At 40.4% G+C, this 27,949-nt stretch overlaps 1 protein-coding gene across 3 annotated transcripts in view; it reads right to left on the bottom strand.

Moving 5' to 3' along the window:
- enox2 (ecto-NOX disulfide-thiol exchanger 2) overlaps window positions 1-27,949 on the bottom strand; it is a 338,606-nt gene that overhangs the window by 54,976 nt on the left and 255,681 nt on the right. For all 3 annotated transcript variants that reach the window (XM_015949661.3, XM_054739246.2, XM_015949670.3), the window contains one exon: window positions 12,930-13,085. In XM_015949661.3, coding sequence (XP_015805147.1) covers window positions 12,930-13,085 — 156 coding nt within the window. The remainder of the gene's footprint in view (window positions 1-12,929; window positions 13,086-27,949) is intronic.

The raw sequence follows: 27,949 nt of genomic DNA, 5'->3' as shown, positions 1-27,949 counted from the left end.
ATGTTTCTGATCATCAAACACATTTAACCATTAGTCAAAGATTAACACAATCAAACACAAGTAAACACAAAATGCAGTTTTGAAATTATGGTTTTTATTATTTAGGGAGAGAACAAAATCCAAACCTACATTGCCCTGTGTGAAAAAGGAATTGCCCCCTGAACCTAATAACTGGTTGGGCCTCCCTTAGCAGCAATAACTGCAATCAAGCGTTTGCGATAACTTGCTACGAGTCTTTTACAGAGCTATGGAGGAATTTTGGCCCACTCATCTTTGCAGAATTGTTGTAATTCAGCTTTATTTGAGGGTTTTCTAGCATAAACCGCCTTTCTAAGGTCATGCCATAGCGCAGTGGTTCCCAACCTTTTTCCCAAGGGACCCCGTTTTTTTACCAGTAAAATTTCTGACGACCCCCTCCCATTCTCTCTTCCAGTACAAACATTAAGAAATGATCAAATTGTTCAAGCACATTTTAATATGCTTTGATTCAATAGATAACAGTAATAGTAGGCTCCAGTACAGAACAAAGTCATTAACAAAACCAAACAGAGCATAATGTGCTTGACAGTTTGTATTACTTTTCTGAACACATTGTTTCTTGTAAACACTGATAAATCAATCATTCCTTTCAATAAACGTTTGACACATAAAAAATACACTGAGCAAAATGTACTTAAATGTGTATATTACTGTTTATACTAGATTATTTACTGTAAAGGCTGTGATTAATCAACCAGTCCTATCTTTAATGAACTTTTGCCACTTGACAATAAAACAGTGAGCTGAGTAAAATGTTCTTAAAAGTGTGTTACTTTTTCTGTACTAATTATTTCCTGTCTTAATATCAGTAAACTTTTCACTCATGAAAAAAATAATGTGAGCAAAATGTAGGCTATAAACAAGTAATAAAGGAAGTTTTAACCCCTTAAAGTGGAGAGGTCCTGGCGACCCACTGAGAGGCTTTGGCGCCCCCTTGTGGGGGTCGTGACCCCCAGGTTAGGAACCACTGCCATAGCGTCTCAATAGGATTCAGGTCAGAACTTTGACTAGGCCACTCCAAAGTCTTCATTTTGTTGTTCTTCAGCCATTCAGAGGTGGATTTGCTGGTGTGTTTTGGGTCATTGTCCTGCTGCAGCACCCAAGATCGCTTCAGCTTTAGTTGACGAACAGATGGCCGGACATTCTCCTTCAGGATGTTTTGGTAGACAGTAGAATTCATGGTTCCATTTATCACAGCAAGCCTTCCAGTTCCTGAAGCAGCAAAACAACCCCAGACCATCACACTACCACCACCATATTTTACTGTTGGTATGATGTTCTTTGTCTGAAATGTTGTGTTACTTCTACACCAGATGTAACGGGACATTTGCCTTCCAAAAAGTTCAACTTTTAACTCATCAGACCACAAGGTATTTCCCCAAAAGTCTTGGCAATCATTGAGATGTTTCTTAGCAACTTTGAGACGAGCCCTAATGTTCCTTTTGCTTAACAGTGGTTTGCGTCTTGGAAATCTGCCATGCAGGCCATTTTTGCCCAGTCTCTTTCTTATGGTGGAGTCATGGACACTGACCTTAACTGAGGCAAGTGAGGCCTGCAGTTCTTTAGAAGTTGTCCTGGGGTCTTTTGTGACCTCTCGGATGAGTTGTCTCTGCACTCTTGGGGTAATTTTGGTCGGTCGCCCACTCCTGGGAAGGTTCACCACTGTTCCATGTTGTTGCCGTTTGTGGATAATGGCTCTCACTGTGGTTCGCTGGAGTCCCAAAGCTTTAGAAATGGCTTTATAACCTTTACCAGACTGATAGATCTCAATTAGTTTTGTTCTCATTTGTTCTTGAATTTCTTTGGATCTTGGCATGATGTCTAGCTTTTGAGGTGCTTCTGGTCTACTTCTCTGTGTCAGACAGCTCATATTTAAGTGATTTCTTGATTGAAACAGGTGTGGCAGTAATCAGGCTTTGTGGGTGGCTACAGAAATTGAACTCGGGTGTGAAACAGCACAGTTGGGTTATTTTTTTAACAAGGGGGGCAATTACTTTTTCACACAGGGCAATGTATGTTTGGATTTTGTTCTCTCCCTAAATAATAAAAACCATCATTTCAAAACTGCATTTTGTGTTTACTTGTGTTATCTTTGACTAATGGTTAAATGTGTTTGATGATCAGAAACATTTTGTGTGACAAACATGCAAAAGAATAAGAAATCAGGAAGGGGGCAATTAGTTTTTCACACCACTGCACGTTTCTAACATGTTAAGGTGATGCGCATTGACAAGGTAAAAAAAGATATAACCCAGGAGAGAAGGGGGGTGAAGCTGTTTCTCAGCTAAAAGGTCAGCAAGAGAGAGAGAGAGAGAGAGAGAGAGAGAGAGAGAGAGGATGCTGCACATGGTGTCATTCTGAGAATGTGCAGCCAGAGGGTAATGACTACATGTGATGGACACCATATGTGCAACCTGGTTGTTGACACCAGTGTCTCCCCTGTGATATTTGCTAAAAGCCTTAATGCAGCTAATAGCAGTGCTTGCTCCCCTTTGTACCTCAAATACTGAATGACGCCCCCAACTATCTGCACCACTAAAACAGCCGCGGCTCTGAGCAGGGGCTCTTAATTCTGTAACAGGTGAAGAAATTAACAGATGGAGCCTAAAAAGGAGGTCAGTGCCCACATTGGGCCATGAACGACCAAACGGGGAATTAGAGATTTTCTCTATTAATTAACGAGCAGTTACCCATGACTGCAAACCGCTAGTGCTGCACAATCTATAGAAAATCCATCATCAAAATATTCTTACCATAAATTACCTCTGTTCTTCAAGTTCATCATAGTCATACAGTTTGCAACAAGATCACAATTGCTTGTTTTTCAAATATCGTGCTGAGCTAACCTTAAGCCTGATTTATACGTCTCCGTCTGTGTGGGTACGAAGACAGACAATGCCATTATGTGTCGGATAGGGCTGTCGTGGTAACCGCAAAAATGAAATATCGCAATATGAAGAAGCCCACCGCGCTGCATCATGGGCCACCGCGATTACTGAACTTGGTTCAACTCAATGATGCATGTTGATAAGGATGGCTGCACTGGTATCAAAACGAAACGTTACTTCGCTCCTTTGGGAGCACTTTGGTTTTCAGTACGTCAGCTGCTGCGCAGCCAGAGTCCTTGGCCGAGACAGAGCTGCCACCAGCGGCAAAAAAATAAATAAATAAACGCGCGGAGACCTGCTGAAGTCCCAGACAAGCACTGCTTCTGCAACCGTCCCGAAGAGAGTTTGAGCCGAGCTGGAGTTCACTCGCTACCTGCAGGAGGAATGCATCCACCCTAAAGAAACCCCCCTGACATGGTGGAGCAACAACCGGGAGAGATTCCCTTTGCTCGCCAGAGTAGCACGCAAGTACGTGTGCGTTAGTGCAACGAGCGCATCATCCGAGAGGGTTTTCAATGTTGCTGGAAATGTTGCCACCCCTCTCAGATTCTCTCTCAAACCGTACAGTGGGGCAAAAAAGTATTTAGTCAGCCACCGATTATGCAAGTTCTTCCACTTAAAATGATGACAGAGGTCAGTAATTTACATCATAGGTACACTTCAACTGTGAGAGACAGAATGTGAAAAAAAATCCATGAATTCACATGGTAGGATTTTTAAACAATTTATTTGAAAATCAGGGTGGAAAATAAGTATTTGGTCAATAACAAAAATTCAACTCAATACTTTGTAACATAACCTTTGTTGGCAATAACAGAGGTCAAACAATTACTATAGGTCTTTACCAGGCTTGCACACACAGTAGCTGGTATTTTGGCCCATTCCTCCATGCAGATCTTCTCGAGAGCAGCGATGTTTTGGGGCTGTCGACGAGCAACACGGACTTTCAACTCCCTCCACAGATTTTCTATGGGGTTGAGGTCTGGAGACTGGCTCGGCCACTCCAGGACTTTCAAATGCTTCTTACGGAGCCACTCCTTTGTTGCCCGGGCGGTGTGTTTGGGATCATTGTCGCGTTGGAAGACCCAGCCACGTTTCATCTTCAAAGCTCTCACTGATGAAAGGAGGGTTTGGCTCAGAATCTCACGATACATGGCCCCATTCATTCTTTCCTTAACACGGATCAGTCGTCCTGTCCCCTTAGCAGAAAAACAGTCCCAAAGCATAATGTTCCCACCCCCATGCTTCACAGTAGGTATGGTGTTCTTGGGATGCAACTCAGTATTCTTCTTCCTCCAAACACGATGAGTTGAGTTTACACCAAAAAGTTCTACTTTGGTTTCATCTGACCACATGACATTCTCCCAATCCTCTGCTGTATCATCCATGTGCTCTCTGGCAAACTTCAGACGGGCCTGGACATGCACTGGCTTCAGTAGCGGAACGCGTCTGGCACTGCAGGATTTGATTCCCTGCCGTTGTAGTGTGTTACTGATGGTGACCTTTGTTACTGTGGTCCCAGCTCTCTGCAGGTCATTCACCAGGTCCCCCCTGTGTGGTTCTGGGATTCTTGCTCACCGTTCTCATGATCATTTTGACCCCACGGGATGAGATCTTGCGTGGAGCCCCAGATCGAGGGAGATTATCAGTGATCTTGTATGTCTTCCATTTTCTGATAATTGCTCCCACAGTTGATTTTTTCACACCAAGCTGCTTGCCTATTGTAGATTCACTCTTCCCAGTCTGGTGCAGGTCTACAATTCTTTTCCTGGTGTCCTTCGAAAGCTCTTTGGTCTTGGCCATAGTGGAGTTTGGAGTCTGACTGTTTGAGGCTGTGGACAGGTGTCTTTTATACAGATAATGTGTTCAAACAGGTGCCATAAATACAGGTAACGAGTGGAGGACAGAAAAGCTTCTTAAAGAAGACGTTACAGGTCTGTGAGAGCCAGAGATTTTCCTTGTTTGAAGTGACCAAATACTTATTTTCCACCCTAATTTACAAATAAATTCTTTAAAAATCCTGCCATGTGAATTCATGGATTTTTTTTCACATTCTGTCTCTCACAGTTGAAGTGTACCTATGATGAAAATTACTGACCTCTGTCATCATTTTAAGTGGGAGAACTTGCACAACCGGTGGCTGACTAAATACTTTTTTGCCCCACTGTATATAGTTATCATGCTGGTTTTCCTTGTAGGTAACAAGGACGTGACCGAGCTATAAATCACCGTCATTCGTGTGTGTGAAAGCGCGCGCCCGGCACATGTAATTTTTTATGCTTGATTTTAAACAACTAAACAAAATGGGGACTTGTTTCTTATTTGTTAGATGCGGCAGCCAAATTTGCATTTAAAAGTTTAACCTCCTGAATTTTGTTGTTTTTAAGTTCAGTCGGACTCCGACTGTCGGAGAAACAAACGTTACTGCGATCTGTGTTGTTACTGCCCTTTGATCTGCATTCAGTAAAGTGTTATAAAAGAAGGCATGGCAATTTTTAACCTTTTTTAAATGTGTAAACATTATGTTTAGATAGTACTGCAATAAAAAAAGGACTGCAATAATATCGCACACCGCAATATTAAGCCACCCTGAATCACCGCAGGAGGAATTCCTCAACCGCGACAGCCCTAGTGTCGGATCAAGGGCTCTGCGAAATGGAGACTTTTTAACTATCTGTCAAAAGTGATGGAAACCTCATGCTTGTGATTGGTCAGGACACTGCCTCCTTTACATTCGTTAAAAGCACCGCCATTGCTCCCTCCAAAAAAGAAAAATATTTGTTGGTAGACACGGAACAGATTGAAGAACATCTCGTGGAAAAAAATCAAAAATATAAACTTTTATCTACCTGTGACTGGAGTAAAAGATATGCAGCAAGCTTTTTATTCGCGGACGGAAATGACGAGAAACATGGGATTAGGGGTGCCGATCGCATGAAGAGGTGGAGGAGAACGAGGGACGAATTCGTTCATGTTAAAAAGTCTCCAAATAAAATAAAACAATATGAACACAACAGTAAATACATAATCTTGAACCGGAGACGTGAATGTAATGGCCGTAGGATACCCCAGGAAAGCGCTGTGCCCTCTGTTGTCCTGGCGGGGAATTGCTTTGCAACCCTCCCCATGTAACGGAGAAGTAGGAAAGTAAACGTCTCTGTCAATGAGTGTACGAGGCTCAGAACCTGAGCTGACGGAGAAGTATAAATCAGGCTTTAGTAAAAGCACATTTTTCTATGCATTACTATTTTAAAGTGTTCATTCATGTAATAAATACCTCCCACCTTTCATGTCAAACTTGTAAACCAAGATCATCTTATGTTGAGAAAGGATGGCACTTGAGCAGTTTTGGTCAAATCTTAAAATGAATGTAAGCGATCTCCAGCCAAACGGTAAGTTCTCCCAATCCATTTAAGGCCTGTGTTTTTCCAGCTTCCTCAGTTAACTCATCTGAAATGTATTCCGAAAGGCTGAGGCTTCGAATCCGTCACCCACGCATTTATTACCTCCAGATTGGGGCCGAGTTTGCGTAGTCCAATCGGAGTAAATAAATCTTCAATGAATCAGAATGCAGCAACACAGTTCCTGACTAATACTGACAGAAGCAGTGGTATCAGCTATAGTGGCAGACTTGCTTAGGCTCCCTGTGTTCTTTAGTGTCCGATTCAAAGTCCTTGTCTTCGTCTATGAAATCCTTCATGTCCAGGGCTCTTCTTATCTTTCCAATATAATTATTCCTTGCGATGGCGGAATCTGAGGCCAGCTTATCACCTCAAGTCTACTCTTAAGGCCCATTACTTTTTTTCCTGCATTTGAATGCTGACTTTATCTCATTGCATCTCACTGTGTGACTTTTATTTGTCCAGTAGTTTATGTTCTTTTTTTTTTATCACTGTTGTATTTTGTATCTTTGTTTAGCTGTCCTGTCATTTAAAAATGTGCTATAAATAAAATGGGTACGGGACGGTTCTTCACTAACACCTAATTTCAGCTAAGTGTCTGTTAAAACGACTGTGAAGGCTGGTTAGTTGTGCCGGCCATCTTGATTTAGGTTTATTACAAAACGTAATCAGTCTAACATGCACATGACATGTTTCACAAATGAACACACACTCACACATCAAGCCTTTTGACTGGAGGGGAATAAATACAGCATTATGATTGTTCAGAGTTTTGTATTCTTGACTTTAACTGGATTATTTAAGAACTATTATATACCTTAATCAACAGCAGATGTTGTTGTACATGTCAGTCAGAATTATTTTGTAGTAATCATTGTGTAATAATAATAATAATAATAATAATAATAATAATAATAATAATAATAATAATAATAAGAAAATATCATTTCTATAGCGCCTCTCAAGATAAAAATCACGAGGCGCTTCACAAAAACAAAAAATATAAAAATTGTAAAAATAGAAAAAAAAAGCATTTTGAAAATGTTTAAGATATATTTAAAATGAGCAAGAATAAGCAATTGCGATTTAAAAGAAAAAATGTTAAGAAAGAGAGAGAGTGAATAGAAAAGAGGGAAATCAGTGGATCCTGAGGAAGGTGGAATAGGTGGGGAGAGCAGAATAAAGACAGTGGTGAAGAAGGTCATACAAAAGCCAGCTTGAACAAGTGTCTTCAGCTGCTTTTTAAAGGAGACCACTGAGTCCGCTGATCTCAGGCTCAGGGGGAGAGAGTTCCAGAGTCTGGGGGCCACAGCAGCAAATGATCTGTCACCTTTGGTCTTTAGCCTGGTGCTGCACAACCAGTAGGCTTTGATCACTGGACCTCAGGGACCTGCTGGGGGTGTAGGGACTAAAAAGATCACCAATGTATGATGGTGCTTGTCCATGTAAGGCCCTGTAGACCAGAACCAGGATCTTGAAATGAACCCTGAAGTTGACTGGCAGCCAGTGAAGATGGAGGAGAAGCGGGGTGATGTGGGTGTGTTTGGAGGACTTGGTCAGAAGCCGAGCACAGGCATTCTGAACCACCTGTAGACGGTTCAGGGAGGTTCTGCTCAGACACGTGAAAAGAGAGTTACAGTAGTCTAAGCATGAGGAGATGAAGGTGTGGAGAACTGTCTCAAGTTCAGAGCGAGACAGAATGGGACTCAGCTTAGCAATGTTCCTGAGATGGAAGAAGGAAGAGCGAACAAGAGAACTGACATGAGAATCCAGGGTGAGAGCAGGGTCAAAGGTCACGCCAAGATTCCTGACGAAAGGTTTGGTGTGGGAAGCAAGCTGACCAAGAGAGTCTCTGACTTTGGGAACCAGCTTGTCTGGGGCACAGATGAGGATCTCAGTCTTATCTTCATTCAGCTGAAGAAAGCTCCCAGCCATCCAGGTTTTGATAGAGTCTAAGCAGGTGTGTAACAGCTGAAGCTTAGATATCTCATGGGGCTTAAAAGAGATGTACAGTTGGATGTCATCTGCATAAAGATGGTAGGAGATTCCTTTGAAGGAGCTCAGGATGTGCTGAAGAGGAAACAGATATAGGAGGAAGAGTAGAGGCCCCAGCACAGAACCTTGTGGGACACCATGGGTAAGAGAGGTGGTGGAGGACCGAAACTTGGAGACTGCCACAGAAGAGGAGCGCTCAGAAAGATAAGAGGAGAACCACTCCAGAGCAGATCCTGATAGGCCTACCCAGTCTCTCAGCCTCTCCAGTAGCAGGTGATGGTCAACAGTGTCAAAGGCTGCAGTCAGATCCAGCAGGACCAGAACAGAACAGTCCCCTGCATCACTGTGAGTCAGAAGGTCATTAGAGACCCTAAGAAGAGCTGTTTCAGTAGAATGAGCTCCACAAAAACCTGACTGGAAGCTATCATAGATGTTATGTTCATCAAGAGCAGCTGTGAGTTGTTTAGCCACAACCTTTTCCAAGATCTTGGAGATGAACGGAAGTTTAGAGATGGGTCTGAAGCTGCTATGGAGAGAGGGGTCGAGACTCGGTTTTTTAAGAAGCGGGTGGATTACAGCGTTCTTAAAGTAAGCAGGGACCTGACCAGAAACCAGAGAAGCATTAATTATAGAGAGCACGCTGGGATTGATGGACTGAAAAGCACTTTTAAACAAAGATGAGGGTGATGTCGAGGGGGCATGCAGAGGTCTTCATAGAGTTAACTAGTTTGGTCGTGTGTGTGTGTGTGTAACGTCCAGCAATGGTCAGTTTTAGGTACAGTTTAACCTTTCAAAATCTGGTCAAACAGGAGACACAAGACTGCATGTGTTCCCTTTAAATGAGACACCCCAAGGTGCTGTTTAACACCATCAGCAGTATCGTCTCTCCTGCCTCTCCTACAGCCTCCATCCACTCTGTTGCAGACTGTGAGAACTTTCTGTTTTTCTTTGTGGACAAAGTCAATAAGGTTAGATCTAGCATCTCTCCTTCAGCCTTATCACTGCCTGTGTGTGTGTGTGTGTGTGTGTGTGTGTGTGTGTGTGTGTGTGTGTGTGTGTGTGTGTGTGTGTGTGTGTGTGTGTGTAACGTCCAGAAATGGTCAGTTTTCACCTACAGATTGACCTACATGCCACTGGTCATCTGCAGACATAAATTCCATTCTCTAAGGTGGATTTTACATTATATCTCCCAACAAGCCCAGAAGATTCTGTAGCTCAGAACACATCATAACATGTTGTCAACAAACTGTTCCCGGTTGAAGGCCTAAGCTCCCCTTACCGCTTCTACAGGATTCCTCATGCCTCTGAATAAAGTGACTTTTACAACTCATAAGTTAAATAATCATTAAATAACAATATGGCTAAATGAACAATAATGGTTGATAAATAATAATGTATATATATATATATATATATATACACACATATATATGTATATATATATATATGTGTGTATGTATGCATATATATGTATGTATGCATATATATATATATATAAATATATATACATATATATATATATATATATATATATGTATATATATATATATATACATATATATATATACATATACACACAATTAACTATAGATCTTCAGGATTTCTCAGGTGGAGAGTTCATAATAACTTGTTGGGTTTAGTTTGAATTGTTTTTTTTTTTTAAATGAAAAGATATTAAACCTTCAAAAGTTTAAAACTGTGACTGGTGTTATGGAAAAGTAGTTTTGCACCAACACTTAAAACTTGATGATCTCACTCGCATGTTTTTCTCTCTCCTTCTTTTGTCCCCAAACACATCGATTGTTTATTCAGTGACAGAAAAGGTGGCTCACTTGTTAACAGTGATGTGACTCTGTTTAGTGACTTCACAGTCTCATCCTGCACTTGTTTTTCAGGTCTTCCCATAATTCATATTTTATTTAAATATTTTTTAACAGTTTATTGTAGTAAACACTACCAGGAAGAAAACAGAGAATTTAAAATCAAGGAAGTTATTTCTTCTTTGTACAGATAAGAAAGTTGGAATGTAACCACCAGTCTTCTGAAATGGTCCCAGTAAGCCCAAAGAGAGACTTTTTAATAGCTGAAAAATGAAAAGATATCGTCAGATGGACTACAGCGTGTGAAGGTTTAAATAAACATGGATCTAGAAATGGCATTAGTGTAATAGCCCTAAGTACTGAAACACCTGTTATCCATAAGCTTGGTTTTCTCTGACAGAGAGCTGTCACGGGTATTTAAAACCTTAGTGGCAAAGTACACCAGTGTAGCGCTGTGATGCTTAAATCAGAATTGCAAATACCTACACACAGCTACGCTACTGGATTTCAGGTGTGGAGCCTCCTTGCAAAACTGTCAGTTTGCAACTGACTCAGCTGGTTCCGCCAAATCCGACAGATGATCAAATATCCCTCTGGTGCTGATTAATCACCCAAACAGAGGAATTTGTTGCTTAAGTACCTGCATTTAGAGACATCCTGTAAACACGCAAAGATGTTTGACGTGGATTGCTCTCGTTTATAGAAAATCCAACCAGATACCATGAATAGAAAATTATTGTTGAAAAAGATACGCATTAGAGCAGCGGTTACCAAAGTTAGGGTCACGACCCAACTGTAGGTTGCAAAACAGCAAGTTGAGGTTATTTCAAGAAATCAAAAACGACTGAAAAAATAATCACCACGGTAGGATATAGAAAGAAAAGTTGGACTAAATTTAAAACCACTGGTGGCTGTGTGGTCACTTTGACTCAGAGATAACTAGTCTAACGTCTAGCTTTCATAGTAAATAGTAAATAGGTAAAGTACGCCTGACACATTGATCCCTGTTATTTTACACCAGGAGTGTATCCGACGTGGAGCGGCTCAGCCTCGGTCTGTGTAGTGGGAATTTCTAGGTCATGGGATAATTGATGCATGCTTAAAAACAACTATATTTTTTCATAATACATTTTTTAACTCACCATCAACTTCCATAATATTTGATATTTCATGTAGCATTTTGATGTTGTCTAAGAAAAACGGGCATGCGGTGTCATAAATAATGTTGTCGTGATTCTCCACTGCTGGGATTAAAGCCACATCCATGCAGAAAAATACATCTTTTCTCTCAAAACATGCAGAGAGCAAATGAGCCACTTGGTAGAGGTAGAGACGTAATGTCTGCATAGTGAAGGAACCATAATTTGGCAAAAACTTTTTATTTATCAGATGCTTCACACTGATACCATTCCTGTCTAGCCCTACGTGAATGTCTTGATGGGTCCCTAAGGCGTATCGCCGCAAAAATAAAACCCAATCCTATTTAAGCCATGTGACGCATCTACTACGAATCAAGCCACAGACAATAACGGCTTCTGTTTGATGCAGAGATGTACCGCCGCTGCATTGCGCCGCAGACGCTCCTGGTGTGAACTGTGGACAAGGACAAAGGTGTTGACTGAATTAATGTGATGATGAGGATTAGAACTGAAACATGGTTTTATGTTCAAATATCAAATTTTCTAATCGTATGAATTTCTTGACAGAGGCAAACATTTCACTAGTGTCAAATAGTGATCATGACAATCTTAAAAGTGGTGGAAGTTCTTTTCCTGCCAAGCTGGTTCTTTATTTTGCCTAAGGGTATATAAGTTCTCTTCAGCAGTTCATATCCCTCTTGATGCCACAAAACTGGATAGAGAATGTTTGCAGATGAAGTTAACTTTTAATAAGCTTATTTTATCTGTACTTTACTCTACTAAGCCAAAATATACATAGTCCTAAACGTAGCTATGATGAGGATATTTTGATTAAATTTACCCTGAAGATGATCCATAATCTTAGCTGGGAAAATAAATGTACCTAGAGTAGATGTAAATGTGACAAGCAAAGGTGGGATCAATCAAAACACCACCCCCAAAGCTCTTTGCTCCTCACTATGAATATTTAGGAGGTGCTGTTTACTTGAAACCTACACAATGGTCTGCACAGCACACATCCAGTCAAATTATACAGCAAGCTGCCCTGAAGATTCCTCAGTTTGTCTGTTTATAATATTTTCAGCATAAAATAAAATTTTAATAAAAGTCTGAGGCAGGACATCTTATGAATACATAACCTCAAATCTCTGCAGAGATGAATCACTCAAAGAAAGAAATAATCTGATGTGTGCAATAACTCACTCTGTCATTTTTTCACAGTGTGTTGAGAGCAGTGAGCAGAGTGAAGCTGTTAAATGTTTAGAATGAAAATGATTACTTTAGTAAAAAGAAAATTAAACTTTCCTAAATAAAAAGTGCATTTCTCTTTTTCACTTGACGAAATGTCAATTTTACTGGAATGTCAGATGTTTGTAGTCTCATGGTTTTTTCCCTCTTAAAGGATGAAAATTTAATATTTGGTGGTCAAATCTAAAACACAATAGGAATTTCAGACCATTCCTTTTAACTTTTGATGAGTAATAATTTATTTATAACATTTTTGGAGAGGATAATAGCACATTTATGTGTTGAACAAGCCTTTTATTTAGACTCTGTCTGCAGAATGACTTTGCTGATTAATACTTGAGCTGGAGGAAGCATGACTGAAGTGATGGCCCAAGTAGAACCGGTGTGATCATGACTTACTGGGGTTGGGGGGGAAGAGGGTGCAGCTTTTGCAGTGGACGATCTCCTTTATTACAGGTATGTCCTGGGAGACGGGTGCAGGCACCATACTGAGGCCAGGCATCATGGGGTTCATGGGGGTAATTCCAGCCATAATCCCAAGATTAGGGTCAAAATCTGGAGGAATGACAGAAATACGATTGTAGTTAAACAGTCATTCTTTCACACAAACTCGTGTCTGTCCAGCGGCCACTTTAACCCAACAAAATCCTTCTTGTTGCACTTTACTCAGCTTGCTTCCTTACACTCCAGAAACCCATACATCATGACACACACACATCCACTCATAAATAAACCATCTCTAAAACAACATGCATATTTAAAGAAGTTTTTACTGAGTCACTGTTTCTCTGCCACCCCAGCAGCTTGACTGATGAACTCACAGATAATGTAGCCGGGTCTAAAACCCACAGGACCGAAGCGATTATGCTGCTCTGCTGATTTACACAGAGGACAGCAGAAAACACGGACACAAACACATAAAAGCAACGTGTAAGGCCACCACAAACACTTTCATGTGCACTTAAAAAGGAGCTCTCTGAAATGGAAATGACACCTGCACTCTGAGCCCCAAACATCACCTGGAGAGGATTTGGAGTTGACAATGGCACCGCAGGGCGCCTAATGCTTATGCATCTGCATGCGAGCATGCAGGAGCACAGTTTGCTAAAACAAATCCATCAATAGGGATTATTTGCACACTGAAATATACTCCACATGTGAAAAAATCTATCTGACACACAAGAGACAAAGTGCTTAACATAACGAGGTGTTGGCAGGCCGTAGGACAGCTGACAGAATCATAATCTTGTCATGTGTGAAAAAAATGCAACATAAAGTGTGTCCTGTACCACTGAGACCTCATCTGTTGTAAAAAAAAATCCTGTGAACTGCCTTGGTTTGGAGAAACAGGGATTATTTCCAATCATACAGGTGAGCCAATGACTATTATAAGAGAGATAAATTACAGAGTTTAAAAAATTACAGTTAGTTTTAAAGCAACCCTAATCTCTAAAAGAAGTCATAGCAGTTTGTGCAAATAGTCAACAGACAGTGGTTTGTGGTCTTTCAGAAGTTTCTTTGATGACAACATCTTTGCAAGTTTAGAGGAGAAGCACATTGGTCAACATGTCCGACTATTATAAGTTTTAGTTGGACATTATTAAAATAGCTTACTTCACTAATGCCCCGGGTGTTTTCACAATCACTGCTATACAGTTATATTTTGAAACTGAGTCTGGCTATAGCATAGGCTACTCGTGGCCATTTCTTAACAGAAAAAAAAACTATTTATGTTGATAACGTTATATTTTAATGGGGTTGAATACTTTTTATGGCTTTTATGTTAAAATCCAAACACTTCAAACTCAAGTCACAAACACAACAAGTCTCTGGAAATAATTGTAAAAGTTAAAAGGAGAAAAATATGCTAAAGTCATTGACAGGCAACTGCATTATTTAGTGATTTTTTTTCCCTTACTTGACAACGCTTAAAGCTGCAATCCAGAGTTTTCCCCTTTCAGGAAATATAATTTATTCAAAATCCATAAAAGTGATTGTCTTTCCATGTACTGTGATATAATTTAGGAAACTTGTCTATTTAATTTTTTTGCTAAGCCCACCGCCTATCCCATGCAGCTCCATGCAATATGAACTGAGGGCTGGTCAGCACTAACGAATAGCGTTAGGCTACCGCTTTCATACAGACGTCAATGACAGAGCATGCTCGAGCGTTTAAGGACGTACCTCAGTTCATGCAGCGATGTCGACATTTCTCATGCCTTTAAAATATAAATATATGAATAAACAACTTAACATGAGCATAATAATAGTAAAGCAATAGCTCTGTTTTGTTGGCTAGAGGAGCACGTTCATAAACGTGAGGAGTTGCTTTCAGCCGTAAATACGAAAGTGAAAACGTCTTGGTGTGATATGCTTGTGAGCCACTAGATGATGCCATCAGATAAAAGAAATATCCCAGATATCTCCTTTAAACTGCTGCAAGATGCTAGCCTGGCAAGCCAGACTAAATAAATGTATTATTTAGTCTGGCCACGCTCCATTGACGGCTCTCGGTTGTGGGGCGGGTTCTACCGTTGTCTTTCAAATGATCTCCGCGTTCCACTGGACAATGAATGTGACATACTCTTGTTTCACTCTGTTGCATCATCCCACCCACCAGGCATATAGAGTGCCCTGATTGGCCCACAAAGCGGATAAAGCTCTGTGATTTGTTCACTAAGCAGATAGAGCACTATGATTGGCCCACCATTATGGACCAATCACAGCTCTTTATGTGTTTGAAACCCCTCTAGAGAGCTGTGATTGGCCAGCCAGAATGCTGTTGGGGCTGCAGAGGTTCCAGTGGAGCATGCCTAGACCAAACTTTGCAAAGCAAGAATTTGGTCTAGTTCACTAGGCTAGCAAGATGCTGAAGCCGTGGCTGTAATCAGATTTTGACATGCAGTCTCTGTGACTGTGGGTGAAACAACAATTTGTGACACGCTACAAGAAGGATACTTTGCGGACAAGATGGATTCCCTTCATTCCGCCTCTGATTGGCTAACTGCAACGTGACTCTTCCACTGCCTTTGTTCACTTTTTTTATGCTCATGCAACTCAGAGTGACTGATCCTATTTTAAATAGAAAAGTAATACATGGTTTCTTAGTAAACAAGCCCTTTAATAACATTTTCAAAGAAATCCTTTCCTAAAGGTCTGGGCTAACAGTTTAAGTCAAGATTTTAGTCTGTGTTTTCACCAAAACTATCAAAGTTAAACAACCAAACAGCTACATCTTAAAATCTCCACTTCACCGGAGTTTACACCAGGACCCAAGTAGAAATTATTAAAGCAAATCCTTCTTGTGTTTCAGTCACTAGGCCAACGTCCTACTAAAGTAGGGAAACAAAGTGTGCTTGGGTCTGATAGACTGAAAGTCTTAGAAATTTGGAATTCATCCATTTGCAAACTAAAAGACAAGTAGATTATAAACATCTTTCCTGGCAGTAAAGAGTGTACTAATTCTATTTTCACTTCCTTAATTATGCTCCGGCTATTGAATGTAACAGGGATGTTAGAAATCTGCTAAACCAGTGGCAGTTTTGACAGTTGAGATTAGGATGGTTTAACATGGTCGATGCAGCTCTTGTTTAACTGATTAAGGGCATCTATTTTCTTGCCAGACAATCTCAGATGTTCACACAAAACTCCACTATTTGTTACTTTACACGTTGCCAGAAAAAACCACATAATGCAGAGATGATTCAGCTCCCAAAGTTCTGCAAGAACAAAGACATTTAAGGTATTGTGAAGAATACCAAATCTAAAATCCACTTTCATTTGACACCAAAGAGCACTTGACTGAAAAACTAAAATGATTACATTTAAAAAGTATACTTGCGGCCTATTTATCAAATTATACAATTAAATGCTCAAATCCAAGGGGCAAACTCTGCCTGCCAAAAGTGAAGCCAATGAGGAAGTGACAAACACTGCAGTTCCACTTTCAACCACTAGGGACTAGATCAAGTTCCCACTGACTCCCAATGGTAAAAATGCTAACTTCACAGCAGAATTAAATATGTTAACAGCCTGGTTCAAAAAATATTTTAGGTATAGTAAGTCAGGTTTACCATCATGATGACTGATGGGGGTAAATGGTTTTGTAACTCGTTCGTTTAGATGTAAATAAAGCCCGCCAACATCTGTTAGCTTAGGTTAGCTCGTAGCTACATCAACTCAGATTTTGATGGGTTTCAATCATTTGCCCCACCCATTCAGCCCCACTCTCAGCTTCATTTCTGTATTTTACAAGAGTGACGAGATGCTCCAGCCAAGATAGCAGTGCTGGGAGCCGCCTACTAGGCTGTAAGTCAGAAATCTACATGTGACAGTGCGGAGGGTCCAATCATTTTATATACCCAGCGTTCAAATCCTGTGAATTGTTTTACTAGTTTGGATTTCATATTAGCATTTTAACAATGTGATAAAGACCACCCACCACAAACAGAAGAAATTATTATGTGGTTTAGACCATTTAATCCTTACTGGAAAAGAAGCCAGCCTAGAAAAGAGCTTTCTTTAGTTTACATGTGATGAAATCCATTCAGAAACATCACCTCAGATGCAATCTTCTTTAAATGCACTTAAACAGAGAAAATGGTCATAAAAATAACAACAAGTGAAGAAGGATAATGAAGTCTTCACATTACTAAAAACACAGAATAGATGCCCTTAGCTTGACAGGAAAAAATAAACATGTTAGACTGATAAAACTGGCTGAAGGACAAAACTGAGAGAAGACAGAGGCCAGATAAAAAAGCACAGAGAAGGAAAGAAAAATGAGCATATCAAGCAAGATTAAAAGGAAATGAATGAAAACTATATATCTGCTGATGACCTCCTCATCCGTCTCTAACAAGCCGCCGGAGTGAGAGGAAATGGAATAAGCACATTTGTTGCTAGGCGATTGATGAGTTCTTCTGGATGTAAAGTGAAGAAATGAAAGGTGGAGAGAAGATAAGAAATGGCGGATGATAAAAGCGATTTAAAATCTCGCCTAAACCCGAGCTGCTCTGAATGGAAAATAACCAAGAAAACTAGACACAATGCAAACTCTGACTAGCGAGAGGTAACCCAAAGACAATACCGTACATATATATTGGGAAGCAACACTTTACTGCCCGACAGGCCAACGCTCCACTGCCTCTGTGGTGTAAAAAGGATGTATGATTATGAGTCCTTGTGTTGATGCAAAGCAAACGAGATTTCAGAGCACATGGAGAAAACCATCCAGTTACATCAGGGTGCTATTTCACAGTAGTGCAGCTCATTTCCCCACTAAAGAAAATACTGGTTGGTGTGTGTGTGTGTGTGTGTGTGTGTCTGTCTGTGTATTTATCCTTGGCCATTAAAAGCTCCAGACCTGAAGCCAAAAGTAGCAGAGCTGAGTGTAATAAAGGAGATTATTTACTTCTTCCAAAGGATTTCCAGCTTCACCAGAGTTTTCTCATCTCCATTTTCAGCAAAGTAGCTTGAGGACACGTTTCATCACTGACAATCCATTATTTCTCGCTCCTTCAGTGCAACTCATTATAATGTATGCTGTAAGTGGACACAGATGAACATGCAGTTTTCTGCATAAAGAGCTGTGATTACTGTTGGAGGGTGGCTGCTGTGATCCAGATTTGAATTTTGAAACATTGCAGGGTTCAAAGTGCTACTTAAGTTGGATTTCATGCAGCTGTTGTTTTTCACTTATTCTGCTTCCAGCTTTTACCTCCAACTGGTGCCAGTGAATGATATCTGTCAGGTCTGGGAGGCCTATAAAGATATAAAAATGATAGCACAACAATGGGACTGAGGTCAAGTGTTGAAAGCTATCAGAAATACTTAATGTGTCAGACGCTCCGGGTCCAGATAATTTACAAATCACTTGGTAACTTTTTCACCCTCAGGCCTTTTTTAAGCAAAGCTGCACATGCTTTGATTTGATTTCGGTATTTTTGATTTTATCACATCAGATAGATAAAGAGATACTTTGCAACTTTTCCATGTATTTAAATCATTTTCTTGAGCGAGTATGTGCTAAAATGACCCTTTACAGGGTTAATAAAAGGCCACCCAGCCCTTATCACCCCCTGTGGCCAGAATGCAACTTCACAGTTGTCAGCCCAGTCGATTGGACTTAGAAAAAAATGGAGCTGACATAGCTGGGTGTGCAGTCTGGCTCCAACACCTTTCCTGAATGTTTTAGATCACATATGTCAGACTCAATGCCCATGGGCTAGATGTGGCCCGTTACATCGTTTTATGTGGCCCGCAAGAGCTTAAAGTGTCTTAAAATAGGTGTCCATTGACTATAAATTTAATTTACCACAATGCATGACAATTGTGTTACCAGTGCAGTGACAGTATTCCTCCACTAGGTCACAGTGCATTCACATCCGTGTTTAATACAACAAGTGAAAATAACTATCCACAAATTATCCCAAAATGTCCAGGAAGACAAATATTGATGCAGATGGAAGAGTGTTTCAAGAAAGATGGGAGGGTGAATAAATGTTTATGCTACAAGGAGAAAAGCCAGTATGTCTTTGTGGTCATTAGCGTCCATGCTACTACCATCAGCGTCTGCAGCTTTACCCTTCTCAGTCCCGGACAAACTGAAAGCACTCCTCCAACTCAGCGCAGAGTTTACTCAGCGATTTGCCGACTTTGAAGTCCAGAAATGGAGATTTCAACAGCTCAGTAGTCTGTTCACTGTCGACATAGAAAGCTCACCAACCAACCTCCTGACGGAGCTGATTTAACTCCAGTTTAGCAACACGCGGAGTATGACTTTGTAGCTGCTGCAGTTTTTATCTTTTTTCCCGACACATTGACCCAACAGCGTGGTCAAGCTGTTCAAATGCTCTAAATGCTCAACAGCACTTATCTATATGAGCAACTGTTGTCTGTGATGAAGATGAACCATCAACACAGGAGTCTCACTGATGAACTCGGCTCAGAGCCCAACCCCAGAGATGCAGGTGTCTGGCTGGAACAGATGAGCATCACAGTAATTTACAAACAAAAATACTTAAAATATGATCAAAAATAAATGTTGAATTTATACACATTTTAAGGAATAAAAAGATACAAAATAAGACATGAAAAGTAATGAATACCACTGACAGGTTTTATTTTAAATTGAATTGCTCATGTGTAATTTGGTTATTCCACATTCAGTGTTATTGCAAAAATAAGTTGGTCTCCAAATGAAAAGTGTCTACAACATATCGGTCGATAAAGGAAAATGTGCACTTTTACCGTCACTTTTTCAAAAATTATTGAGTTTGGACCGTGATTTTGTCCCAGTTTTTCATTTTGGCCCAGTGTGAATTTGAGTTTGACACCCCTGTTTTAGATGATAAACACAGCTGATTTGTTTAATTTAGTGATAAATCACTCCTCTAGACACTAAAGAAGGCTGGGGAGATACTTCAGCTGTTAGATTAAGGTGTTAAAAAGACGAATGAAGAGCAAGGAGGTTTCGCTTTCAGTGCTGCAAACGGACACTGGGGGTTGCTAAAAGCAAGCCAAAACTGTCTAGTTCCACTTTATGTAACAAATAGTTCACATCCCTATAGAAGTCATTTCTATCCTCAAATAACATTTGTGTGAATTATGTGTGTAAATAATATAATCATCACTTTGCTCCAAATTTTACATTTCAAACTGGAAAAATGAGATTTTCATGCAAAAAGTTAAAGTATGTCAGTAATTCTACTTAAAAGTTAAAACTAATTTATGAGAGACTCATTAAATACAAATCCAGATATTCTAAGCCTTCATTTGTTATAATTGTGATGATTATGGCTTACAACGTATTAAACCCCACATTCAAAATCTCAGACAATTAGATTAATAAAAAAGGTTCAATACTGGAAGTGTCACACTCTGATCAGCTGATGAATCCAAAATACCTGCAAAGGGCTCCTGAGCCTTTAGATAGTCTCTCAGTCTAAGATGAATTACTGAAATAAATGGACTTTTGCACTATATTCTCATTTTTCCTGTTTCACCCGCATGTCCTAAACTCACATTCCTTTTCTACAAATGTGTTTTAATATGTAAGAATTAACCAAAAGTGTAGCTAACACAAACCCACCTCCTCTCTGTGGTTAGGCTGACATCCTTTCTAGAGGTTCTGGTCAATCATGCACTGAGAAAAATTACAACAAGCCTTTTTTCCCATCACAATTGTAACCACACAGTATAACATCAAATGTTTTTTTTTTATCATCAGATACATTTTGTCCAATCACACAACCCTTTTCTAACCATTAGAAACACATTTTACCAGATTTTGTAGCTTTATTTTTCAGACACCTAGACTGGGACACCAAAACTTGTCCACGTCACGGAGAACTAAACCGAACAGCATAACTGTAAAAACCAAACGTGCACGATGCAAACTAAAAAAAACTAATCACAACCACCTCTGGCACAGCAAGGACCTGGTGCTAGGTTAAGCACCACTTTGGACCCAGAACTCTGGTGCTTTGGCTGTTGAAAACTAAAGGACCGGGGCCAAGTCAGGCTCTGGCATCAAACTAGCACTGGAACCAGCTCGGTCAAAAAAATCCTATAACTGTATTTAAATCCTCAGCTGATGCTGGTTCTGTTTGTGGCCTCTTGAGTAAATTTTCCTCAGTATTTAGCGGATTCAAATGATTTTTCTATTGGTCATTCACCCTGTAACTACAGGAAAAGCAGCACTGTTGAAAGACAATGACTGGATATTTACCATAAACAACACTGTTGTGTTAACCCTCTGATACGTCACACTGTCCGGCACATTCAGATGTTCAAAGCAGTAAAAATAAAAACATAAAATCACTAAAAACCCACCTGTTTAAATCAGGAACAACTAAGAGAAATTTAGAGAGTAGGATTGGGGATTCAGGAGGTGATGAAGTTTCTACTGCCCCCTTTTGGTAAAGAACAGATTACACACTTAGCTCATCTACAGATGGTAGAAGAGAAGGTTACTGTTCACTCAAAAAGCTGCTTAAAAATTATTTCTGCAATAAGTGAGGTCAAAGTTCAACTATTTAAGACCGACAGGTCATTCATTAACCTTTATTTGCAATTTTCTTTTACGGCTTTCTTATGAAAGTGGTTGAAATGAGTTTACTGCTCATCTTAGCAATGTCCATTCCATGTAATAGCATCAGTGATGGGTTTTATTTTGCCTGCCTCATGTATTGTTCTCCCTCTCCATTAGAAAACAGTTCCACTAAAGGGGATCGATAAGATTTTCCAATTAATTCATGTTGAAATGACTCTCATAAGTGACCGTGTGAAAAAAAGAGTAAGGTCGATAAGCAGCCAGTAAACACTTAATATAAACAGACAAACAGGAGGCTCCACTCACATGCACACAACGCTAGGAGATGAGTGACTCATGCAGGCACTTAAAACCACAATGGGCTTTTACAAAACTCTAACAAACCCAATCACCTCAAAGGAATTTTTACATTGGCACAACACCACCAATTCACACATTTTTGACAGATAATAATGTTCCTGCTGCCAAATTAGGCTCACTAACACCTTTATTTCTCCTTAGTTTTAACAACCAAGCCTCTGGAATACATCTTTAGTTTGTCTAAGTTAAATAGTGAATAATTTCCTTTTACAGAAAAATGATCCACTCATTAACTCAAAATAAAACCAAAAAAAAGAGAGAAAAATAACTCAATTTTAAACATGACTTCTTTAAGATGGTCAGTAAATGATTGAATAAAGGAATAACTGAAGCCTATTGGAGAGCTTATTTCATCCAGTTAGCTGATGTTTCTTGAACTGATTGAGAGAGAGAGAGGAGGTTAGTCTGCCTTAGTGGAAACTCCTCAGAGAGACCGAGAGCACAAAGCTTCATTTGAAGAAGAACAATAAAAGAAACCTGGAGCTGGGCCCTCCCACACATGGCCGCGCATCTGTCTGATCCTTTTTACCGTGCTCGTCAATGAGCTTCGCTTCGGATTTTCTGTCATGTTGGAAGACTGAAACTCACAAACATCTCCTTGCCAACACATCTCCTTTGTATAGCAAAATGCAAAAAGAGGGCATAGACGCACACATAGGAAGATAGTAGCACAAACTCCATTCCCTCCATCTTTTGTCCCTCTTGATCACGTTCTTTTGATGTGAAATCGTCTCTCCCCGGAAGGTTTGTTTAAACTAATTACATTTTGAGTAGCCAATAAATCTGTACGAGCAGACAAGAGAGTGTAAATAAATAAATAATCTGACATTTGATTGTGTGAAGCTTCTGGCTCTTAATACCATCTTGTTCTCTCCTCCCATTTCCCTCCTTTGATTTCCGGGGTAAACGTCCCTTCTAGCAGTTTGGGGTGGGTAGGAGGTTCAAGTGAAGACAGGCAACTGCTGCGGGCATTGCTGGATAATATTCTCTAATGAGGTGAGCTAGCCATGCCACCTGGAACTTGTGGCTGCCTCTCTCAGTCTCTGCCAAGAGTCACCATCTTTGCATTTTCATAAGACTTCATTTCGTTCACAGAAACCTTTTGGGTGCTGCAACCTGCAGGACAAAGATTAAAACTTTCTCCAGTCTTATTCCATGTCCCAGTTTCACTACTTATAAATAAAATCAGCATCCGAACATCGCCTTGCAGAATCCATCCCCTCGCTTTGACTAATCCAGCTGCTGATTAAACAGACAGACTCACATATTTGGTGTAAATGAAGAAATATACTTAGAAAGATTGATTTTGGTAGCCATGGAAATGTCTAAACCAAATATGACTCTCCACACTGTCATGGCAGTTAGCACAGAAAGGACATAGATTTTTTGTCCAAAAAATTTAAAACTCTCACGGTGAAAGAGCAACTCACATGGTGTTAAACCAGGTGAGGAAATGTGTGAGAATGGGCAAAACCTGATTTATGTTCAAACAGAAAACAAATGCACCAGGAACACAGTCTTAGTGAGTATGAAATGAGGCATGACATCCACTTTCAGATTGTGTGTGTGTGTGTGTGTGTGTGTGTGTGTGTAGGGTTGGCGTTTATGTCAGCTGTGGGTGGGGGTGAAGGGGTGCTGTATCAGACAAAAGGGACGGCTGTTTATTTAGTGAACACTTGACTGAACCTGCAGGCTGCATATCAATTCTCCAGAGTGTGTGTGTGTGTGCGCACGCGCGTGTGTGTTAGTAAAACTACGTGCATCTAAATGAATTCTGATAAACCAGCAAACGTGTGTGTGAGAAGCTAATTGATTTCCCTGTGGTGTGTGTGTGTGTGCGTGTGTGTGTGTGGGTGGGTCAGCATTTTTCATTATTTCAACACATTTTTCTTTTGTTGAACAGCAGTTTTCAATTAAAAGCCGCCATTCCTGTACCGCTGATATTTTTGTTACATCTAGTCCTGGCTCTGCTGCTGAAGGCCCTTCTGGGTACTGAGGTGTTACCGAGCTGATAATGTAACACTAAGACTTCTGAATCTTACTTTGTGTGTTCAGATAGGTAGTACGAGAATCAAGGTGCAGTTTCTAATTAGACAAAACAGACGTAAGATTCATGTTCAGATAAACAAAATTATGGAAAGTTAAGCAACAGTAGGAGGTTTCTGTTTGCAAATGCTGATCCCACAAACCCATCAGTGGACGAGCGTGATCTTCAGGATTTATTATGCTGTCTCAATATACTCGGGTCATTTGAACACCAGAGTATATAAAGGAGCAGCTGATATTTCATTTTTCTCAAGCTTTTCTTACAAATCTTGGTTTATTTCTGTGCTATTTCAAACAAAACTTCTAACTTTGTTTAAACTCTGCTGTTCCTAATTAGGTGGTGTGAAGTGACGGATAACTGAACTCGACCTACTGAGGGTGTTGACCACAGACATAATCCAACTGAACAATGGAACAGAGCCTAGAAGTTAGAGCTGAAACAGAAAGAGACTCAGGAAAAGGCTGCAGTACATATTTGTATAAACTTTTTGGGATTTCCATTAGGCCCGTTTCCACTATCAGAACTTAACAGAACTTAGCAGCATATGTTTCTATTTTACTGGGCCGGCCTGAAAGGACCATTCTCCCAATGCCAATTCAGGAACCAACCGAGTACAGTACCTGAACAGGGGTATGTACTCAGGATAAGCCTGACAGAGTTGCTGGGGGGACTTGTGGTTAACTCATGCTAATTGGTTGCAACAATGGGAAATGATATCAACAAATGGCATTTGTGGAACTGAAAGGGTTGCTGGAAGGAGAAGAAAAAGAGGCTTTCACGCTGCTTAAAAATCGTCTTTATTAAACCACCGATGCCACAAAATGCAGCAGGAATCCCTCCACAAGGCCGTAACTGACAGTTTTGTGATGTCAACAGAATGATGTAATAAACAACATTTCTTCTGGCCATTTAACGCAGCTTTTAAGCCACACAGATACTCTCCCTGTTCCTGAATGGATTTAATTATAGCGTACAGAATAAAACATTTTTAATATCCATGGACACCTTTTGGTGCTGATCATCACTCACTGCCTAATTGGTTACAACACGTTGACGACTTATCAAAGTCCTGAAAGGGTTGCCGTTGTTTGGCAGGGCTATTCAACTCCAGGCGTGGAGGGCCGGTATCCAGCACATTTCAGTTTTAACTCTGCTTCAACACACCTGCTTTCAATCAGCAGATGATGAACAGGCTTCTGCAGGGCCTGATGAGCTGCTGCACAGGTGACTCAACCACTGAATCTAGTGTGTTAGACCAGAGAAACCATTAAAACATGATGGATACCGGCCCTCAAGGTCCGGACTTGAATAGCCCTGTTGTATGGAGACACCAGCTGAGAGGACAGAGGCATCATATTCTCCGCATCGCCTTACCCCTTCTCCCAGAAAATTCCAGGAACTCCTGTAGTGGAGACGCAGCTACTGTTCTTACCTTGCTGCTTTATACTGAAATGATTTCAAACCAAAATAAATTAAAACAGCTTAAACTGGAATGGAAACAAACAATTCTATATACAAGCTGCAAATAAAAACAAATAGCAGCCTTTGGTGCCACGTTAGGCCCCACGTAGGTTGATGAGCTGCCTCATGACTAAAGGAGCTCCCAGATATGACAGAAAACATGCTCAGCACATTTCATTTTCCATCCATTCTGCCTAGGTGCTATTAAAAACGCTGAAGTGCTGCAGCATCACAGTCTTTTATTGGTTTTTTGCAAACCCAGCTTTTTTTTCCTGCCTCATGTTGGCTATAATGTTTCTGACACTGATAGAAGCTGTGACAAGGGTTTTAAAAATGAAAAGTGGCAAACTGAAATGCTTCATAACAGCAAAAAAGAAAGGACACAGGATCACTTCAGAGAGGTATTATTAATACAAGTTGTTTTCAGCAGATGCTGGAAGAAGCTTAAGTGTGAAAAAATGTATCAGAGAACAACTGCTGTGATTCTTATGGTGGAGCATCTGCTGAGAATTGGTTTATATGCATTTAAAGTCTAGTGAAGCACAAAAGAAACTGAACACATCTAATACCTGAAAGGCAAACAAAGGTTCCCAATTGTGTACTGACCAAAGAAAAACAGCAACGTTTCAGCAAGTCAGAAGCCATAAAAGTCTGATTCAACTAGTGTGGACAGATCAGGAGAACAGAGGAGGAACTCTAGAGCTATACATCTGGTTCTACTTATACTATGCACAGGGAAAACACTGATAAAGGGGGAATACACTGTGAACTCTACAGGAGAGGGCTGGACTTTTCTCTGCCAAATATGTTAAAACCAGATGCTGATTCCTGCTGATTCAGTTCACACAATATCAAAGATTTTACTCACCAAACCACAACCGCTATGAAGTCTGTAATCATGTGACTAGAGCAAAACCATGCATCAATTTTAGTCATTAATACATTCTTAGGATTCCTCTTTTCACACAAGGGGAAAATTCCCTCAGTCTTCCACAGGAACTCCCATCTTATGAAAGTCCCTTTTGCTGTTTACGTTTCTGGGTTCTATAAATGAGCATGTGCTATTCTATATTCTAGCTTGATGTTTAGAACTGGGCTGCACACAAACTGCAGCACTACAGAGCTCAGGAAAACCGACCCTGTTAAAGGTATAACAGCCGAAAATCTGAGTCCATCTGCAGCTATTAGTGCAGCAGAGGATGTAATCAATATGTTCACCAGAGATACGACAGACCCCACCTTCTCTGTCACATGCGGGTCAGATTCCTTACAGTAAACTGTCCTGGCGTCTAGCCTGCAAATCAATAATGTGTTGTGGAGGTTGTTTCCCGGCCGAGCCACACTTCGTCCCTCTGCCTCGTCTTCTCAAAGGATTTGGGTCTTATTACTTCCAGAAGCTTGGCCTTGTCAATACTATAATTCACCGGCAGGCCAATCTCAAAATGGCACAAAAGCCCACCCACTTTGACAGGCTGGATGTGAACGATGTTGTCTCCTAGCTGAGAGGATCACATATGTGGTAGCTGAATTTATTTCCACAGACCTTCTACTACTGCTCTTATCCTGCTGGTAAACTAAGGATATTACAACTTAGCAAAATCACAAATGTGCATCAGAGATTTTTACAGGCTGCAGAATTCACTCAACATTATAATCAAAGGTGGGCTGTGGGCACTATATTCAATATACTTATGTGTAATTGTGCAAAAGAAAATATCAGGGATTTGTTTGAACAACAAATTTAAAGTCACCTACATCTGAGTATTACAGCTTATTCCTTGCATTTCTAAATACATCGCAGCTCAGTGGGCTTGCTCCAATCCAGGAAACTCAGCAAAACTCCCCTTACGCATCTGGAAAACTCTCCAGTAGGCTCAGTGTTTATCAGGACAGAGTAGAAGCTAGCATGTGTTCAGGGATGGCAAACTGATTTATGAACATAATACACTACAGGAATTAGTATTAGTAAAGTTTTCAACCTAAATAGTGCAGATGCAGCAACCCTTCAAGACTCCCCAACAACTAAGCATGGATACAAGTGCTACATGTGTAGCTGACTAAACACCAATCCTTGCTTTTTGAAAGTAAAAAATCATTATAGTAAAAGGTTCCAGGATACACTTTTGTTGATGAATACCATTATCAGATAATAAATAAGTTGGTCACTTTGCTGATTGTCCTTTTTGGCTCCTGCACTATTTTATAATGTGTTAAATGGTTATGATTAACACCAAAATGTTACATATTTTACGGTCAAAATATGCTTAATAGTTTTAAATTTCACCTATGGTCAGGAGCTTTGGGTAGTGACCGAAAGAACGGGATTGCGGGTGCATGCGGCCAAAATGAGATTTCTCTGCAGGGTGAGGTTTTCCAGGCATGCCTAACCAGTAGGAAACCTAAAGGAAGACCCAGGACACGCTGGAGGGATGTCTCTCAATTGGCCAAGGAATGCCTTGGGATTCCCCGGAGGAGCTGGCCCAGGTTGCTGGGGAG

This window comes from Nothobranchius furzeri, chromosome 1 (assembly GCF_043380555.1).
Source record: "Nothobranchius furzeri strain GRZ-AD chromosome 1, NfurGRZ-RIMD1, whole genome shotgun sequence".
NCBI classification, from domain to species: domain Eukaryota; kingdom Metazoa; phylum Chordata; class Actinopteri; order Cyprinodontiformes; family Nothobranchiidae; genus Nothobranchius; species Nothobranchius furzeri.
The sequence above is the reverse complement of the archived record's forward strand: the minus strand, read 5'-3'. Positions and strand labels throughout refer to the sequence as shown.